The sequence below is a fragment of the Oreochromis niloticus genome, linkage group LG5, assembly GCF_001858045.2.
Source record: "Oreochromis niloticus isolate F11D_XX linkage group LG5, O_niloticus_UMD_NMBU, whole genome shotgun sequence".
NCBI classification, from domain to species: domain Eukaryota; kingdom Metazoa; phylum Chordata; class Actinopteri; order Cichliformes; family Cichlidae; genus Oreochromis; species Oreochromis niloticus.
The window spans coordinates 24,013,908-24,034,029 of NC_031970.2; the positions used below are offsets into that span (position 1 = coordinate 24,013,908).

The window sequence follows — 20,122 nt, forward strand, 5'->3', positions numbered from 1 at the left end:
TTCTCAGCTCAATACAAAACCTGTAATATTTTCTCTGAACGAGGGACCATTCCATTTTTAAGGAGCCGTTGGCAACTCTACTAACTAACCTTATGAATAAAATAAAGTTCACCATCAATAACATCACAGCACCCGCCCAGCTGTATATAAACTCCGTCATGCTAGCTAGTACGCAGTACGAGTTATTGTAACTGACTATAAAAAGTCAGCACAACGAAAATAAACTCCACCTAAACTTGGTTTATATCTGACCCAGATAGACTGCAGGTCATAACTTCTTACCTGAAGTTCAGTTCACCTGACACTCGGACTGGCGGCTGCCTCGGGTCTCTCCTCCTCCTGCCTACCCTTCCCTCATCCACCTGCTAGCCGCCGTGGAAGCTCCGCCATGCTCGATGGCCAGTCCAGCTATGTTAAACTGTTAATCTTTCGCCGAAAAACTGTTTTCTGTGGTGCTGTCTTTCGTGCTTGGCTCTCCTACCTTTGCTAACATGATGCTCATAGCGCAGAAGCCAATGCTGCATTCACTTACACTCGGATATCTGAGCTTCACTGTGAAAACATAATCGTACATTTGATATTTCATTGAATTTTATTGTTTTGGCTTCGGGGTGGCACCTGGGGTGGCCAGTCTGGTTGGGGGGGTGGCCTGTGCCCCCCCAGGCCACCCCGCTGGACACGCCACAGCCTCACACACCCACTACTTAAGTTCCTTTACCAATCACACGACAGGAGGCAGCAAACTGCCACGTGACTGTTGTTACATTACTTTCACTCTCATTTATCAAGAAGTTCCACTGTTTGAAGCTGAGAGGTAAGTCCTACTTACGAGCTGTATTTATGTTCAAATAACAAAGCTTGTTACATTATAAATCTAGTTGAAATAAAAGACAGGAAAAAGTTTGTATTAAGTTGCCATCAACCGAAAGTGGAAGCGAGATAATCTTCGTTCGTACTTGGAAACACGATGTTAGCTTATTTATTATAACGTTTTTGTTTTTGTTCTTTTGTTTATTCTGTTTAAAAAAAAAATACCGAATAAAGAATTTTTGATTGTTTAAATGGCAAATACTGTTTTTACCTACTGTGTTTGTGTTTCGTGTGTTTTGTAGGAAGAGGATTAAAATGTCATACATCGACAAAGAAAAGCTCATGGACTTTGACTCCTGTTACGATCTGAGCCAAGTATGTGAGGCACAGTCACACTAAGGCAGGGGTGTCCAAACTTTTTTTGCTGAGGGCCACATACATAAAAGTATAGGAGGGGCTGGGCCACTTACTAGAAATTAGGTATATAACCTTAACTTTACTGTATTAAAAGTCACTTAAAAGTGGTCAAATATGTTATATTGTTGAATATAATTAAAGACGAAACTGCCTTCATCACAGCTTTCCATAAATGGATCTTTATTGATTTATTCAGAAAAAGCTTTGGTAGCTCATTCTCAGAACAGCAGCAGATTTCCTCTTGGAGAGAAGATTTACAGCACAGAGAAAAAACAATAAAGGGGAAAATGGGACGGGTACATTTCAAGTTTGTTATTTAAGTTCTTAGGCTTAGCAACACACCTGTTAACGTTCGTTTGAAACGATTATCAGCATTAACAGACTGAACTGGACTTAATAACAGGAGTGCATATAATTTTAGTGACTTATTCTGGTGAGTATCAGCTGCGCTGGGTATGTAAATCGGGCCATCCAGCTGCGGTGCTGATCCGACGCCACTCGTGGCAAAAATCCGGACAAATGTCACTTGATCAAGGAGCAAATCTGCATCAGATGAGATCAGCTGACTTTGCGTGTGCGTGCGCTGTGCACAGCGGTGCGTGCGCTGTGCACAGCGGTGTGTACTCTGTGTGTTAACAAGAAAAACGCATATAAGAAAGAGTGGTGCGCAAAAGCAGGGTAGTGACAGAATTGATGCGCATTATTGATATTTGAAGCATGTGTACCTGCACATTAACACACGGGTACTGTGGAATATATTTTTACTCACCTAAAGTGCTCGTGCTCTCGTCCACTCCCCGCAAAAAAATTAGCAGCTGTGCGGTGTCTGTGACATCGGTGCTCTCATCGCATGCGATGGAGTAAAAATCAAAAGCACAGCTTTATCAGACAGTTGCAGTTTAATGTTGGCTGACGAGTCTTCAATGCGTCGCACAACTGGATTTCTGGACATGCTGACGTTGTTGAAGTCCTGCACTTTTTCCGGGCACATTATTTCGGTGACTTTAACGAGGCCGTGTTTTATGAGGTCTCCATCTGAAACAGGCTCGCCATGTCTTGCGATGAGTTGGGCGACCTCATAGCTGCTATTGGAGCCTTTTCCTGGACAATTTGAGCACGAAAAAAAATACTGTTGCTGACCCCGCAGGATAGCTACCCTTTGCTTTAACTTCTGCTCTCGCTCAGCACCAGTGTAGGATGCATAGGTCTGATGTTTGGTTTCATAATGACGTCGTACATTATACTCTTTCATAACTGCCACAGTTTCAGTGCAGATCAGGGGCGATTTTAGCCCATTTTTGGGGGTGCTGAAGCACCCCCAAAATGAATCAAAGCACCCCCAAAGATTTCTTACTTTTTTTTTGACAATATTTGCTGTTTGTGTGACACACTACTAAAAATATAAAAAGCATACAGTACTTGGTTGAGACGGAACATTTTAACAACAAAAGTATAGATAACCCCTCCCCCCTCCCAAAATGGTTTGTTCCAGCTCGCCCCCACTCCGGCTCTAGGGTCGTTGCTGCCACAGCGATGGTAGCTGAGACGCAGCGGAGCGGAGGTGGAGTGCCTGGATTAAAACAGGACATATTAGCAGCATTTAACCTTCAGTTACTCTTTATGTAGTTAGATAGGAGTCATGTTTCTTTTTAGCTGAAAAACCTTACACCCAGGTAACCTGCAGTGTTGAAAACGTGTTTTCCAATGATGTTTGCTACCCTACAATCCGTCCTACTCTGTAGTAAATTCAGCGACATTTGACCGTCCTGTTGCTCCCATTGAAATGTATACAGCCTATTTAAAATCTAAAACTTAAAATTGTCCGTAGCCTGCTGTTGTTACCACTGTCCTGTTTGAAATGGATACTAACTAGCTAACTGACTGAATGCCCATTAACCTTATAACTCCTGGTGTGTGTGTGGGTGTGGGTGGGTGTGTGTGTGTGTGTGTTTGTGTAGAGAGAGACAGCCAGGTTCATAATGGATATAAGGAAGTTTTTTCAAAAACAGGAGTCACATTCAGGTAAAAGTGTAAGAACAAATGATCCGTCAATAAAGGATAATGTTGGATCAGTGTTTCAATATTTTATATCTTTTATTAGATGTTCATGTGGTTTGGTTATTTGCCTTTTGGTTGAAAGTACACTGAGAGAGGACTTTTCGCTAGTGATCTTAATAAATTTTTTTTTTCATATTAATGTAATTTTTTCATCTAATTGAATCCAATCTATTTGTGTATGATTGTCAGTCCAAAGAGGGAGAGAGGAAAGAGGGGAACATGAGGAGAAAGTACAAGGTCAGGAAGAACCAGGTAAGAAAACAGACAGGGAACAGTGACAGGCAAAACAGAAACTATTAAACTGACGAAGAGAAAAAACCTGATTTTACTCATACAGTCTGGAAGTTGTGTCCTCCCTATATTAAAGCTGCTATACAGAATCTGCAAAACAAACTGGGTTGAGACATTTTTGACCCTCTTTAACAACATTCCAACATAACATTATCATTGATTGGGGAGATTAAAATTAATTATATATTTTTATGTGGTTCAGCCACAACTCTACTAAAACCTCAGCCAGTAATAGGTAGGCCAACTTTTGGACTGTCCAGTTGTCTGTATGAGAAACACTGATAAGTGTTTCTCAAACTTTTTACAGTGTGTACCACCTGAGAAAAATGTCAAGCTCTCCCAAGTACCACTATGAAAGCATGAAACTCATAAATCTTACAACACAAAATTAGTATTATTAAATTAGTTAAATTAGTATCTGCAGTAAAGATTTTTTCATACATTGTATACATTCTATCACAGGCAAAGTTGCCTCCATTTTTATAGTTTTTTATTAATATTTTGTAATAATTTATTCTGTTTTGGGAGTGTTTTTTATGTATCTGTATTATATTATACATACACATTAAAAGTGAATCTCTGTCCAAAACATGCACTCAGTTTACTTCTTACTCACTATGAGCATCATTTAAATAACCTTTATCAGATTTGATGGTTTTGTTGCAGACTTCTCAAAAAAGTGTTTTGCTTTTCTTTCACAAATGTGGGGGTTGTGTTAAAATGTACAAAACAGTGATGTCATGTTTTGTGACGAGGACCCAGGCAGAGAGAGACTTGATGAATTTAAGAATCTTATGATTTAATAAAGAAATTTGCAGACTTGCACAGAGATGGTAAAATTATGATGACTGATAGTGGAGATGAAGACAACAGACGATGAGGACAGGGAGGAACAGGGGTTTAAATGCACCAAGGAGACAGTCAGAGGGAACTCGGGACAACTGGAGACATTTAAGGATGCAGGGACTCACAGAGACAGGGAAGAAGTCTCATCGTGACGTGTAAAGTTTATCTTGCCTGGCTGGGCAGCTCTGTGGGTGCTCAGCACCCCCAAAGCTCTGATCCTAGAATCGCCCCTGGTGCAGATCAAACAGACACACGTCCCCTTGAATTCTTTGAAGAAATATTCACTCTCCCACCATGTCTGAAATTTTCTGCATTCACTTTCTACCTTTCGCTTCTTTGGTTCTACCATGTTTAGTAACTTGGGGTAAATTTCTTCTGTGATTGTCCTTTTTGGTGGAGCAACTGCCTTGATCAACAGTAGCTCCCCCTGGTGTCAAAACTAAGAAGTGCAACACACTCAAGCAAAAGTTGAAGTGCGCGCCATATTCTATTCTATTTATAAAATTACTTGCGGGCCAATTAAAACTGGACCGCGGGCCAACCGGACTTTGGACACGCCTGCACTAAGGTGTTAGTGTCCATTTCTTACTTTTTTTTTAAAACTTATCTTAAAAGCTCTAAAACTGATGGTATTTATACATTTTTATTGTTTATACAAACTATATATACAACATAATGCAAATGTTAAAAGTAAATCATGTGTATTTTGATTTCTTTTATCGTTATCATCATTTAAACGTATTTTCTAATAGTCGTGGCTGAAATTTCTAGGGTTTATATACCAAAATATCAAAGAACGTAAATTATATGAATGCACTGAAAACATATTAAAAAATTAAACCCTCACATATTATGCTTTGGATAAATAAAAAATGCACAGACAAATGTGTATATCACATCAATAATTGACTTGCCTATTACTACGCATCCAGTGCACCCTGTGCACTAACAGGGTGGAGAGCAGGGTTTTAATAGTTTTGCAATTTTCATTAGTTTTTATTTTTATTTCGTTTTGACTTCAGATTTTCAATTTTATATTAGTTTTAATTAGTTTTTACCAATTGTTTGCTAGTTTAGTTTAGTTTTTATTTTTTGGAAAATCCTTAGTTTCAGTTTAGTTTTGATTAGTTTCAGTTATAGTTTTAGTTGTGTTTGCAATAAAGTGTAACAAAATCCCAGTTTCATCATATCAGTCATGCTCTTCTGCTTATCCTTGGGTATGTTGCTATTCCAGCTACCATACCCTGCACCCTGCACAGGTCGCCTGTCTGTCGCAGGGCTAACACGCAGAGACAGACAACTCACGTTCCCACCTATGGGTTCTTTAAATAAATAAATAAAGGCAGATGAACAACCATTGATACCAGGCGACTATAAAATGTATATCTTGGCCCCAATGAGACTATTAACTCTTGCAGCACCGGGTGTTAAGGCAATTGACTGACACAGTTATGTAGATCTCCCAGTCCTGTTGTCTCGGGATGCATCACGCTGCCTTGCCTGGGGTTAGCTTCTGTTTCTGGGGATGAGGGTTGGGCGTGCTCCCTTACCTTCTCCAGGTAAGCTAGGTTAGCCTTCTTGTGTGAGCTTTTCAAGTGCACTTTAAGGTTTGTGGGATTTTTTTTCCTTTTAGAAATGTCCCTCATAATTTGTCTCTTTCCACTACAAGGCACTTGCTTTATCCAAAACACAGTCATATTCAAAGTAATCCCAAATTGGACTCTGGCGCTTTCTCCAGACTTTTCCTGACATGATTCTGCGCGTGGACGGAGCAGCGACACAGACGACTCGACTAACGTACTGCCACCTGCTGGCATAATGAGACACAGCAAGAAAAAAACCTGGAAACTAAACTTCATTTTCACCCTTGACTATTGTATGACACGCAAACATCAACGAAAACTAAACACATTTTTGCAATAAATTCAGTTAATTTTAGTTAGTTTTGTGAACACTCATTACAGTTTTAGTTAGTTTTCCTTTTTTTGTTTTTATTTTTATTTCCGTTAACGAAAATGTTTTTTCACTTCTAGTTTTCGTTATTTCGTTAGTTTTCGTTAACGATAATAACCTTGGTGGAGAGTAACAGGTAGAAAATGTTTTATGCTTAAGACAATGTTAATCATCTCATGCACAATAAGCTAGCACATTTAACATATTTATCAATCATCTATCGTCTATCTATCAATCTAAATTTGAAATCTGTTGCTGTCTGCATCAGACATGTAGTGCTGTAGAAAGCTGTGCAGGATCCAAACATCAGGCAGACTGTCTCAGCCACAAACTGGGCCAGATATAAATGGGATAAATGTATAATTAAGAAATTGACAAACAGGCTATGTTAGTTCATTTCTTTAATGACCAGCATTTAGCCAACAACTGTGCAAATTTACAGCTGAAAGTGGAGGGAGCAAATAATGTACTCACCACAGAGACAAGTGTTATGCACGTGTTTCTCTCTGAAAACAGTGTGGCCATTCAGATAAATGAGAGGAGGCTGAAGAAAATTATACTTTATGTTTATGATAGAAGAGTGAAACACAAGTATTCTTGTGCGGTGTCTTGCATCAAGAAATAGATGATGGAGCAGGCAAGTTGCTCATCATGACAGACTGATTCCAATTGATTAGAGTAAGTTGAAAAATTGACTGCTCTTCATAAATTAGATGGCAATTATTTGCAGACTTTTGCCTATCTGTCTGAGAATTATTGCAGTCAGTCTGAGTTGGACCAAGACCAAGACAGGCTGCCTCTCACTAGGCGACCTGTGCAGTTGCCTTGGCTGCCCAAAGGTTGAGGGTACTGCACACTCAACCTCTGGGCAGCCATCTGATCACTCCAACTAAATTTAGCACAAAAAACAGGGAAATTTGTGTTTGGAAATAAATCTGAAACCACTCACTACTGAATGTAATAATTATTTTATTGGTCTTTCTTATTGTCAAAATGAACCAGGAACTTAGTATTGGCTAGTTAAAATATGAAAAAACTTCAAGCCATCGTGTAAAGTTGAAAGCACACTACTAAAAAAACTTGACATTTCAAAAGACAACTAGGGACAATTTCACTATATATATTCACTATATTTTACTATAATGTAAAATATCATATGTGGAATACTTTTCAACAAGAAATTCTTAGTCACAGGTAAATACATTCAAGTTGTTTTTTAACTGAATGTCATCAGTTTTGTGGTGTTAAATATTTTTTATTACAGGATAAGGATGAAGCTCTCATTGTTCTCTCACTGAACTGGACAAAGTCTGATGAACTACAAACAAAGAAGAGGCTACAAACTAGTCTACAGAAAATGCTTCAGTCCTGGTTCAACAAACGCGAACGTAAATTGGACTGCTCAGTGAAAAGAACCTTAAGTGATGAGCGTGTTGTGATAATCGTTAAACCAGCTCCAGGTAAAGAAAATAAAAATGTATTTTGAGTTATGTATATTGGTTATAGAAAATATTGGTTTAAACAAAACAACAACAACAACTCATTTTGTGTCTTTCTTTTAAGCCATCACTGAGCTTCAGAAACTGAGTACACAAACACTAACTGGGAAGGATGGAAATTCAGTCACCATAACATCCATCAGTCTGACTCTGCCATCTCCAGAGCTCGATACAGAAGTACCAGAGGATGCTTCAATGAACCTCCCTCTTTCCCTGACAAAGCCTCAAACTGTATGTTCTATGTAATGAATTAAAAAACAAAAACAAATATAAATGCATGCTGTTGAATTAAATGTATTCTATTTTTCACAGGAGCAAGTTCAACCACAAAAACAGAGTAAAGCTGGTTCTGCAGCTGGGGAAGAGACACGTTCTTGTTCTGTCCCAGTGAGTCATTTTTGGTATGTGAACCACATGTACAAGGAAGAAATGAAACGTATTGAGAAAGAGAACGGAGTTAAAATTGAAGCAGAGTTAAAGTTGAAATTTCAAGTAGACAAAAAACATGGGAGCCCAGACAATGCTCTAAAAGAGTTTCAAAACCTCATGCAGAACAGTATAACTGAATCCAGTGGCTCAGTTATTCCTCTCAAGTTCATTGATCCAGATCAGTGGAGAGATGCGCTGAAAACCATCCAGAAAAATAAAAATAAACTTTTGGTTACTCTGACCTCTGAAGGAATGACTGTACAAGGACCAAGACATAGTCAAGATGTCATCAGTAAGTCGTTATTTGCAGATACAGTGCAGCATGCAAACACTCATGCTTTTCTTGAAGAGTATGAGAAAAAGATCCAAGACACATCACTGAAGACTGACAGGACCACCAAAGACTTGTGGCCGATGACTACCTCTTGCAACAAGGAAGTAGACAGGATCAAAGCTGGGTTTAATGTGGAAACCAAAGAATCAGACATTAGTCAAGGAAAAGTCGGTGTGAAAACTTTACACAAACAAGTTGAAGGACACTCCTTCATGAAGGACTGCAGTCTCAAATCTGCTTTCCAACCATACTGGATGACTCACTGTGACTTACTGATGAAGACAAACAACATTTCTCAATCAGAGGGGGCCTCTAATGAACCTATGTTGAATGGCCAATCAGCAAACAGGATGCACAACACTGACCGACCAACTGACAGTGAAACAAGATCAGGTGACCAAAAGGATGAAAGGTGTCCTATATGTTTGGATCCATTCAAAAATAAGAAACAGCTCAAGTGTAAACATGAATTTTGTAAAGACTGCCTGAGACAAGCACAGGAGGCGACTGGGCCCATCTGTCCTGTATGCAGAGTCGTCTTTGGTAAGATAATCGGAGACCAACCAGATGGAAGAATGTCGGACTATACAATGCCCTCTTTCCTCCCTGGATTCTCAGACTGTGGCACCATAGTTATCAACTATGAGATTCAAAGTGGAATACAGACGGTAAATGGCAATTTCATCTGAATGCATATGTTTAAAAAATAAAACATGATTGTGTTTTCATTTTGTGGTTTTATATGTATATATTTCTAATATTATCTACTTTCCATTGGTCTTTTTAGGAAAAACATCCCAATCCTGGATGGCCCTACTCAGGTATTCATAGAAGAGCATATCTTCCAAACAACAAAGAGGGCAATGAAGTGCTGCAACTGCTGAAAAGAGCGTTTCAGCAGAGGCTCATTTTTACTGTTGGGACATCCAGAACAACTGGCATAGAGGGCCAGGTGACCTGGAATGACATTCACCACAAAACATCCATGTTTGGAGGACCAGATCGGTAGAGTAGCCAACTTTGTTACTTATCTTCTTTTTTCAGTGTTTACTCTAATAAAATACTACATATTAACCATGAATATATTTGTTTCCACAGCTTTGGGTATCCTGACCCTAAGTACCTGAGCAGAGTCAAAGAGGAGTTAAAGGCCAAAGGCATTGAGTGAAGTCTTTGATACAAAGTGCAGCTGGATTAAAAATCAGAGGTTAAAAACAAGATGACTCTTTAAACAGACACTGAAATTCAAATACTCTGTTTTGCTCTTTTCTCTGTTAATGTTTCAAATGATCAGTAAGGGTTAGAATTGACTTCTTTCATTAGCTACATATATTATCTTCAAATACTAAATGATGTTTTTTTTTTTCTGTTGATTGTCAAAGTTTTCATCATGTAAAATGGTAAATGGTAAATGGCCTGTATTTATAGTGCTTTTATGGTCCCTAAGGACCCCAAAGCGCTTTACATATCCAGTCATTCACCCATTCACACACTGGTGATGGCAAGCTACGTTGTAGCCACAGCCACCCTGGGGCGCACTGACAGAGGCGAGGCTGCCGGACACTGGCGCCACCGGGCCCTCTGACCAATAATATAAAATGTAGATTTGCATAAACACATAGATTTATATAATCTCAGGTCTACAGTGTTGATGGTCTGACTTGCTGTTTGCCTAATAAATGATTAAATCCTCCACACTGAATTCCTCCTTTAATCAGGACCGATTGTGAACAAAACACAGAACACTGTGGTTTGTTTTCTGTACAATTTTTAAAATTTTATTTATAACAATATCTGTTATTTAGTTTGTAAAGTACTCCAGCAAAAATTAAACATTATTCTCTTTTCAGAAGAAAGTCTGCGCCTCCATGCATTGTGTACTATAAAAGCTATGTGTCATTTTTCATTTTAAAAAACAAAAAAAATAACAAGGACTAATCAAAACAAAAAGTCTGGAAATGCACATATGATTTAGCAAAAATGTCCTTTCGGTAGAATGATTGTACTTCTCTCTCAATTAAAGACAAAACATACACAACAGCATAAAATAACGCTGGCCTGACAGGTAAGCAAAATAAAAACTTGTTATTGTAGTTACACTGAAGACTTGTGTTACTTTTCACATGCAGTAAGATATGGCTGACACATTTCTGACAGAAGCAGCATTTTGGGACAGAGGCTGAGCGTAAGGACGTGTCAGAGCAACCAGAATGGTAGCATTAGCAGCAGCAGGGCACAGAGAAGAGATGGGGAAGGGCTGAAGAAAGAAAACAGAGAAACGCTAAGGATCAATTGAAAACAATGGACTTAAGACAGAGTCGTTACAAAACTGTGAACATACAGACTTTGATCCTCTGAAGGCAAATTTACTCACAAAGCCAGATGGATGCTATCTGGTCTTTACAGAACAAAAATGGACTGGAGAAGTAAAACACACACAGAAAAGAAATCTTTCCTTCCTTACATTTGACCATAATTGCAGCCTCTACAGGAAGGCCAGCAAACAGATGCTAAATAGTGCAAACGTGACACTATCTATAAGTCTTCTATCAAAAAAGCCCCCGCCATTGTCAGCCAGCTGTTTTCTGGGCATGTACACACAGCCAGCTACCCACCCATTAAAGTATTCACCCCATCTATTGCTTTACATCCGTAATCTCCATCCATCACTCTGCCTGGAATGTTTAACCCATAACCACCTACAACGTTCTTCATATAACTGCACAATCACGCACCAACAAGCCTCTTTATCTTTTCTCCACAGCAACACATCAGCTCCAGCTGTTACACAAAGTGATAAAAACAAACACATTTTCTTTACATCTTAAGGTATAAAGCCTACAGTATACACTATACCGTAAAATGTGATATTCTGTGCAAGGAAGACAACACAATCATTTTATGAACATTGTTCTCTGAGAAAGAAAGAAAAAATTACGTGGAAATACTGTAGTTGCCATCTGGTACTGACATTTTACATGTGCTATACACAAACGGTGCTATCACAAATCTGTCTCACACATTCTTGCCAAGAAGCTCGGCAAGATGACAAATGTACCGATTTCGAAAACTTTGAGTTTTTGCCTTTTCCCGCTCAAAGTCGACACAAACAACAGACAGTTGGCACTGGTGAAATGGAACAATGTTTTTGTCTTTTCTATACAATTCATACAAAAATAAAAAATTAAAATTGCTCCAATGATAGCATTTCTTTTTTTTTTTTTCTTTCTTATGATTTCCATGTTTCCATTTCATTTTGCACAGAGGTAGTGGCTATTTAGGTAAAGGGTAAGGGACAAAGTGGAAATTAAAAATCTCTCATAGAAAATGTTATTTGTTTTTGACCAGAGGAATCTCAAAAGAACAAAATATAATACTGCAATCACATACAAAAGTAGTCCTTCATTTTTGTACATTTTATACAGTGTTCACATGGTTTAGCAATTTTCTCTCACACTTTTTATTGATTTTTTTTTTGTTCAATTTTTCTTTAAAAGGCAAGAATGGGGGTGTGTTTGGAATAGCGTGATCCGGCAAGGTCTATGCCAGTGGGTCCACAAGGGGCTCCTCATCTCCACGGGATAGCAACTCCTTCTTCTCATCTGTGCTGGCCAGAGAGTTGCGGCTGTTGTGAGCTCCCATATACAGAGTGGCATAAACTGGGTTGGTGAAGTTAGTGGGCTGGAAGGAAGAAAAATGATCCATCACATAATGTTTAGAAAACTAAAGTTTAGCATCATGTAAATACAGTGCTGTGCAAAAGTCTTCGCCATTCCTAATTTCTTTATATTTCGCAAGATAAATGTGGAAAAGATGCTGGATTTATTGTGCAAACATACATGGAAATGCAGTATAACCAGCTTTATTCTTCAACATACCCTGAACTCTCTTAGGCAAGCTTCTTCTTCTTGAAGGACATTCGAATCTCGCTTCCACACACACTGATGACAATTTGAATCAAAAACTGAAAATTTGGATTAATCGCTTCACCTGCATCTCTCAGGTCCTGTGTCAGGTCTTTGCTGAACCTTTCTTGGTTCTTAATTCCATGACCTCCCATGACCTACTGTTCATCAAGTGTTTTTTAAGGACACACTGCACACCATGCTGAGAGATGCCAAGTTTTAGGCCAATAGCTTTTTTGGGAATCACCTTGTTGGTGCAAAAATACTATTTTAAGCTTGTCTGTGCTGCCTGATGATGATGTTTGCGACATTTTGCAAATAACAAAGCGCCTAAAGATAAAATCGGTTCTTTGCTAAGTTGCTTGTTATGTGTAAACAGAAAACTGTTTCATCTCTTGAGTTAGGTGCCTTTTTTATGCTTGTATGATTAATAAGTTGGCATTAAGTGGTTTAACAAACACGAAAGCATCCCTCTGAAAATAGTCAGGTACAAGGACTGGACTGAAAATAGGTCAAAAAGTAGCGAAGCCTGAAGAACTATTGCTCAGGACATTTTTTTTAAATATAAAAATTGCATTATAATAGTCTGGCAACTTGCAAGAACACTATAAAGAAATGAGGAGTGACTCGAGTTCTGCACACGTTTATATTTTTCTCCACCTTGTCTGGGTCCAGAGTGAAGTCTGCATCTAGCAGCTCCCCAGCATCGTCATCAGGCTCGCCCTCATAGATCTTGTAAGCAGGGTTTCCAATCTCAACATTCATTGCCCCATTGGTCATCCTTTGGTGCTGGAAGCCCTTGGCCCTATACAAAATAATAAGGAGAGCAGTCACAATTTCATCTTTTGTTCAAGAGTAGAGCTGCCTGAAGAGTGCAAGCAGGGACACAGCCACATTACGACGGGAGGGGAGAGGCATTGCATGACTCTCACCACCATCCAGGCTAAGCCACAGCACAAGGACCAACACAAACCCAGCATTCATGTACAGGAGGTAATGTCAGATCCAGACATACTGGACCTGGATATCTTCCCAGACTCCCAATAAATCCACAATCAGTCCTCTATGCATGAAATATCCATGGCTAAGTAAATGCTGGATTTTGGGAAGTTGCATTTTCCAGTCAGAGCTTGGAACAATGCTACTGGACTCTCCATGTCTCACTACGAGAGACACTACCACAGCTCAAACCACAACACAGTACATTATGGCACAATATGATGGACAACAATATGAAAGACCTACAGCACTGGCTAACACACAGACAGATCTATTCATTTAATCTTTTCAATAGATCTGCCCTGGAGCCCTGCTTTGAAAGAGGATAACTACACAGGACGGACACTGTAGGAGCGGGATGACCTACAGCCTCAATGATCATCAGAAAAAAAATGGCACAACACTGAGGACCAAACACAGCACAGGAACTCATGGTTAAGGGAGAGGCAGGGAAAGAGAGAGCATCAGAATGAAGAACTGAAAGAGGGCATGGAGAGAAAAGTGTAACCCTGGCAGCCGTTACCGCAAGCATCTGGAGCCGGTTTTTCCGGGCCGGCTAGACCTGAGGAGCAGAAGAGATGCCATTACAGAGGAAGAGAGTAAAAGTGCAGACCGAAGAACGGAAAGAAGGAAGAAAAGGGGGAAGAAAAAAGGAAACGAAAAAAACAAAAAAAGAGGTCAAAGCCATCTCAATAATGTCGTGTTACTCACCCTCTCATCCTTCTCCTGTACCAGAACAACGCTCCTGCAGCCAGGAGGATCAGCAGCAACAGCATCAGCACTGCAATCAGTATCGAGACTGTGCCTGCTCACACACAGAATTAAAAACAAACAGCCTCATCAAACAAAACTCAAGAAACCTCTGTTATCAACGTCACTGTGGAAGAGCTGACTCACGTCCGCCTGAACCTGAAGCATCACCACTGGCCACAGACTCACAGCGATGCCCTTCCCAGCCAGGTGAACATCTACACACGAACACAGACACCAATACAAGATGACACAATAAAAAATATGTAAACTATGCAGTATTATAATGACAGAGATATACGCAAACAGAAATATTCATGCACACTATGAGATAATGCAAAGGATTTAACCAAGACTGATCGACAACAAATATGGATGAATGCACTCCTCACATGCACTTTGGAAGGCGAGTATTAGGGTCTATAGAGCACTGGCCATTTGCACAGTACTCATTCGTATCGCACGTGTAACAGCTGGGCTGGACTCGGCCATCTGTGCAGCTATGGGAAAAAAGAAATTGAGAAAAATGTGACAGTTTCACGCATGTATGTTTCGTTTCCGTTAATCTGAGGCAAATTATAAGTGCTCTTACCGACAGGTGAAGTTCATCACGGATGCCAAAGTATTGCTGCGGATGCACTCGCCATCCCGACAGTAGTGACACCTGTCAATCTCACATGTGCTACCGGTGTACTGGGGCGGGCAGCGGCACAGTTTGGTGCCGCTTTCGCTCTCCAGACACGTGCCTTCGTTCTGACAATGGGCTTCGCAGGTTCCTGCACACAGGATTACACATTAATTCTTAGCCACATCATAAAGGCTCATTTCAACTGTTCTTTTTCTTCTTCTTTCTATTTTAATTTTAACAGTTTGAAACTTGTCGCGTCACACAGACAACGCAAACACTCACTGTACTGGCACTGGTCGCCAAGGAAGCCAGAGGGGCAGTTACAAGTTGGCTGGTTTCCAGCGCTGACCGTACAATTGCCTTTATTCCGGCAGTAATTCTCACAAGTGTGCAGGTTACAATTTGGTCCTGTAAAGCCTGTCAGGCAACGACAGGTAGGAGAGCCTGTGGGAAGACAGATACATGAAGAGAAATGAAGGGAAGGATGGATGGGGAATGGAGAAAAGTGTGCATTATTTTACTGAGCCAACAGAACCATGAAGGTAGCCTATAAAGCAATATTTTAACCCAGCTGTTAACTGCAATATCGGGCATTATAAATATAGCAAAGTAAGCTACGTTTTCATATCTAACCTGTAGGGGAAGGTGTGCATGTGCCTCCGTTCTTGCAGTAGTCCCTGCATTGGTCAATCTCGCATCGATCTCCTCCATAATTAGGCTGGCAGCGGCACTTGGGCTGCTTGTGGGCATTTAGGAAACAGCTGCCGCCGTTCATACACTGGATTAAGCAGGGACCGCTAGGAGGAGCTGTAGGCGACAAAATCCTTCAGTAGCATGTATATACATACATATACAAGGTAGCACCTGCATACATTCTGTGTGTACGAGTTTGTATTTTCTGACTGTGGACTCACAGATAGGAGACAGTGTGGGGGTAGGAAGCTCTACACATGTGCCGTTGTCCAGCGTACGTCCATTGGGACAGGTACACACAGGTCCGCTGGGGCTTAGCAGGCACAGCCACTCGCATTTCTTCCTGTCGCAGGGATTAGTCACTGATAGAAAAAGAGTGTGAGAACAAGAATTAAAAATGGGGGAGACAGCTGCTTCAGTGCACTAACTGATTACACACTGCTGCTGCTGTTTGAACTTTTGCTCTTTTCTTTTTTCCTCACACTCACTTTCAGGTTGTTTGTAACGGTGATACAGGGCGATATCCGTGGCGTGGTTTATTCCGGTTGTCAGGTTCTCGATGGGGCCTTTGCCAAATTTGTTCACCCGGAAGACGTAATTGTTGATGTAGGTGACGCCATAGATGTAGTCCTCAAACACATCGATGCTGAAGGGCTGATGGAGCTCTGAGTAGAAACAAAGGTGTAATTGGAAAGGATTCCCGACTAATAAAGACTGATCGATCAGAAGTGATTACAAGAAGAGCTGTGGAATGCAGGTAGATGCCACTCAACTGTTTTTAATGCTGTTTACAGCCACGATGGCGTCACTGCCGTTCAGCTTCACGCTGCAAATCACTGAGAGTTTAGCGTCAGCCCAGTACAGACGCTCGTTAAAGTAGTCCACTGCCAGGCCTATGCAAACACAGTAATTTAGAGAAAGTTTAAAAGAGGAAATACTCAAACTTTATATTAACTGCAGGCAAGATGATAAGAAAGTGTTGCTTTTGTATAGCTGTGTGGTTTACCGGTTGGCCATTGAATGTTTTCTTCAACCAGAGTCTCTCTCATGGTTCCATCCATAGCAGCTGTTTCAATCTTAGGGTGGTTGCCCCAGTCGGCCCAGTACATTTTCCTAATGAATGAAAAGTAATTTCTCTGATGTCAACACAATTAAAACACAGTGTGCATTCTTCAAACTCCTTTCTCCGATATGACTGCATATTACGCCTCCCACAAACCACTTACCCTCTCTGGGGGTCAACTACAATTGCATGAGGCTCATCAATCATGCCTGAGATCAGGGTTTTGCGGTGGCGTCCTCCACTTATCTGGGCCACCTCGATCACGTCTCTACCAGAGTCAGTCCAGTACAAGTTCCCTGCCACCCAGTCCACAGCGATGCCCCGGGGCATTTTCAGATCAGGAATCTGAAAACAAACAAGAAATTGAAACTGCAACAAGAATCTCCAAAACTGGACAAATATTCTTTCTTTGTTTATGGTAGATCAGATTTCTGTAAGCACGCAGCAAGAACACACAAGAAACGCAAAGTTACCTCAAGGCTGGTGATCCTGGAGTCACTCTGGCGGCGGTCGCGGTTGCTGTTGCTGTTGGGGGACGAGGAGGAAGAAGGCAAATCGTAGGAAGAAATGCGTCCCGTGTGCCAGTTGGTCCAGTAAATGCGATTCGTCTTCACGTGCAGGTCCATGGCATCAATGCGCACGTTGGCATCACCCTGGAAGATCTGCTCATAGCGCCAGTTAGGCATGGAAGGGTCCAGGCTGCGGATTTCATTGTCATCAGCGATGTAGAGGACTTGTCTCTGAGCTGGGGATGAAGAGCAAAAAGAGTTCTGGATTAGAAAGGCATTGAAGCAAACACAAAGAATGTACAGTGTATATATAGAAGCTACTTTCTGCTTCTCCCTTGCCACAAGGGGTCGCCATAGCGAGTAACTCTGCATATTTGATTCGGCAGTTTTACACCGGATGCTCTTCCTAAAGCAACCCCAAATAGGATTTGTGTCTTTGGCTGGAATCAAACCAGCAACCTTTTACTTGTTAACCAAAACAACAAACGAAGCCAAAACATTGCTGGATTAGGTTAGAAGTACTTACTATCAGCTTTGCATGTGTCATTGATTCTGCTGAAGTACTTGTGGCAGCTGCACTTGTAGGAACCCTTAGTGTTGTTGCAGATGTGGGAACACACTCCGAACTCCTTGCACTCGTTCTTATCTGTGAAACACCCCAAAGACCACATGAAACACAACGCAAATACAAAGCACCTTAGAGTTGTAAAACGACACATGAAAAATGAAGCCAGGGTACCTTGACATCTGTTACGTCCACTGGATGTGAAGCCAGGTTTGCAGGAGCAGAAAGAGTCGGTGCCGTTGACCACGCAGTGAGCTTCATCTCCGTCTCCACACACCGTCCTGTTACTGCGACAGTCATTCAGCACTGTGTCTGCGGGCAAGGAAACGGGCAGCAGGCGGTCACGCAGACAGCTACAAAGGGTGTACACTGCCGATGTGACAAATTCACTGTGGCCCAACATACCTTTCTTATTGCAGTTGACTTCATCAGAGCCATAGTCCTCACAGTCATTGAAGTAGTTGCAGCGCAGAACTGAGCTGATGCAACGGCCATTCGAGCACCCGAACTCGTCCTTTTGGCACGCTGGTTTGGAAGTACTCCCTTTTGGAAGAGAACAAGAGTCACAGAGAAGTTATTTTTAACATGTTACATGTGAAAAATTAACCATAACAAAAGTCTTACGTCCAACTGCAAAACAATACGCAGCTTTTAACTGACTTTACAGTAAGTTACTAAAACCCTGCCCTCCTTATCAGTCCAATAATAAATACTAATTTTCAAAAAAAGCACACTCACAGCAGTTGAGTTCGTCACTGTTGTCCCCACAGTTGTTCACACCATCGCACCGTTTTGATACAGGTAGACAGACACGGTCGTTATGGCACCGGAACTGTCTTGTGGGTGGACACTGGAATTTCACTGAAGGACCAAAGGAGAAAAAGCATTAAGGAAGAGAGGAAAACCTCTATAAGAGCAGGCTATCAAATGGTCTTCTGTAATTCTAGCAATGTGAGGAATGCACTGGTTCTCACCACACTGTTCTGGGTTCTCATCAGAGTTGTCTCCACAGTCATCCTCACCATCACACATCCAGCCCAGGGGTTTACAAAGGGTGTTGTTGCACTGGAACTCATCCTGGGGGCAGTGTCTACCAGCTGAAACAAAGCGGCGAGCGCTCAGTCATCATCGGTCTTAGATGCTGATATTTTAAGAATTTGATTTGTTAGAAATATCCAGTGGCGGTACGATGACGCATGCTTCTTACCGCCGCTGTCGCAGCTCTCTTCGTCACTGCCATCCATGCAATCGGGATCTTCATCACAGCGCCAGCGGAGGGGAATGCAGTGGCCGTTTTTACACTGGAACTGATCTCTGTCACATTTCACATCACAGCCATTCTGAAAAGAAAAAAAATGAATTGCTTTCATTATAGCACGTCAGATTTTAAACCAAAAAGTTCAGTCAGAAGTTAAGACGTGAGCGATACCTCATCTGAGCCATCAGCGCAGTCGTGGTCCCCGTCACACTTCCAGCGCCCTGCAATGCAACGGCCGTTTGTGCAGGAAAACTCGCTCTCGGAGCACTGACGAGGCACTGAGGACACAGGGACAAGCGCTCAGAAAGGGTGCGAGCATGATTAAGGAGCAAGGAGAGTCGAAGCAAGGAGCAAGGAGAGGTGTAAGGAAAGGAAAATAGAAGAGAAAAGGCGGGAATAGAGCAGACTTAAAAAAACAACACAAGAAGCTCTGTTGAGAGCCGGACGTACGTGGATAAAATAAGTCAGATAGTTGATATCACAGGGTTGGCTCGGTGGGTACAGAATCGGGCATGTGTAACACGGGAGCTAAAAGAGCTACTGGGATTGAAAAATAAACAAATAAAATGGAAAAAAATACTGGCAGGACTAAAAGAAAAGCCGGGGGCACACAAAGGGCTGGGTAACTGGTGATAACACCTACCTCTGGCTCACAGCAACTGGCCAGTGTGAAATGCAAAACAGACATGAGATGATGTGAACGTGAGATGTGCAAATGGCCGTATAGCCATCTAACTTAAAAACAAATTAAATCTCAACCATGCGTGTATAAATATAAGACACAAACGCAGAGTGACAAGTGAAACACTGCTCACCACTAAAACCCACTCTAATGGAACAGACTACTTAACAATTATATTACAAATCACTGTGCGTCGAGGGTGGGTGAGAGTGTTAGTGGGCGCGGTCCCATCTAAAAGTAAGAAAAGCCGGGGTGACCTACCACACTTGTCTTCATCTGAGTTATCACCGCAATCATTGTCGTAGTCGCATTGCCAGCGGCCAGGCACGCAGCGGTTGTTTTTACAGCGGAACTGGTAAGGCTCACACGTCCGCTCATCTGTACAAAAACACATATTTAGCACAAGTCTCCCCTCATTGCCAGCATCTTCTAT

General features: G+C 41.3%; 2 protein-coding genes across 3 annotated transcripts in view; one reads left to right on the forward strand and one right to left on the reverse strand.

The window, feature by feature from the left end:
* Positions 1–722: 722 nt before the first annotated feature.
* Positions 723–10,023, forward strand: LOC102082056 (uncharacterized). The gene is made up of 7 exons (XM_005469615.4): positions 723–814; positions 1,113–1,185; positions 7,640–7,835; positions 7,939–8,105; positions 8,187–9,305; positions 9,425–9,642; positions 9,736–10,023. The coding sequence occupies exons 2-7, from the start codon at positions 1,126–1,128 to the stop codon at positions 9,803–9,805; spliced, it is 1,830 nt and encodes a 609-aa protein (XP_005469672.1). The 5' UTR covers positions 723–814; positions 1,113–1,125; the 3' UTR covers positions 9,806–10,023.
* Positions 10,024–10,388: 365 nt separating this feature from the next.
* Positions 10,389–20,122, reverse strand: part of LOC100706902 (low-density lipoprotein receptor-related protein 1) — a 98,385-nt gene continuing 88,651 nt past the window's right edge. Inside the window, exons 68-90 of one of the 2 annotated variants that reach the window (XM_019358948.2) lie at positions 19,951–20,067; positions 19,179–19,285; positions 18,957–19,089; positions 18,724–18,846; positions 18,488–18,610; positions 18,155–18,292; positions 17,924–18,061; positions 17,711–17,830; positions 17,149–17,420; positions 16,839–17,020; positions 16,619–16,725; positions 16,386–16,505; positions 16,101–16,277; positions 15,834–15,974; positions 15,553–15,726; positions 15,202–15,363; positions 14,884–15,067; positions 14,684–14,791; positions 14,439–14,509; positions 14,253–14,346; positions 14,065–14,103; positions 13,203–13,347; positions 10,389–12,318 (exon numbers count right to left, since the gene is read on the reverse strand). In XM_019358948.2, the coding sequence (XP_019214493.1) occupies positions 12,178–12,318; positions 13,203–13,347; positions 14,065–14,103; positions 14,253–14,346; positions 14,439–14,509; positions 14,684–14,791; positions 14,884–15,067; positions 15,202–15,363; positions 15,553–15,726; positions 15,834–15,974; positions 16,101–16,277; positions 16,386–16,505; positions 16,619–16,725; positions 16,839–17,020; positions 17,149–17,420; positions 17,711–17,830; positions 17,924–18,061; positions 18,155–18,292; positions 18,488–18,610; positions 18,724–18,846; positions 18,957–19,089; positions 19,179–19,285; positions 19,951–20,067 (3,116 nt within the window). In that variant the 3' untranslated portion in view covers positions 10,389–12,177. The remainder of the gene's footprint in view (positions 12,319–13,202; positions 13,348–14,064; positions 14,104–14,252; positions 14,347–14,438; positions 14,510–14,683; positions 14,792–14,883; positions 15,068–15,201; positions 15,364–15,552; positions 15,727–15,833; positions 15,975–16,100; positions 16,278–16,385; positions 16,506–16,618; positions 16,726–16,838; positions 17,021–17,148; positions 17,421–17,710; positions 17,831–17,923; positions 18,062–18,154; positions 18,293–18,487; positions 18,611–18,723; positions 18,847–18,956; positions 19,090–19,178; positions 19,286–19,950; positions 20,068–20,122) is intronic. The other variant, XM_005469469.4, reaches the window with a different exon arrangement.

Bases quoted from the DNA above. Each gene is read 5' to 3' on its own strand.
- LOC102082056 (XM_005469615.4), top strand. From the start codon at position 1,126: ATGTCATACATCGACAAAGAAAAGCTCATGGACTTTGACTCCTGTTAC. The intron at 9,306-9,424 runs GTAAATGGCAAT...TGGTCTTTTTAG, and splicing joins TTCAAAGTGGAATACAGACG to GAAAAACATCCCAATCCTGG. The intron at 9,643-9,735 runs GTAGAGTAGCCA...TTGTTTCCACAG, and splicing joins ATGTTTGGAGGACCAGATCG to CTTTGGGTATCCTGACCCTA.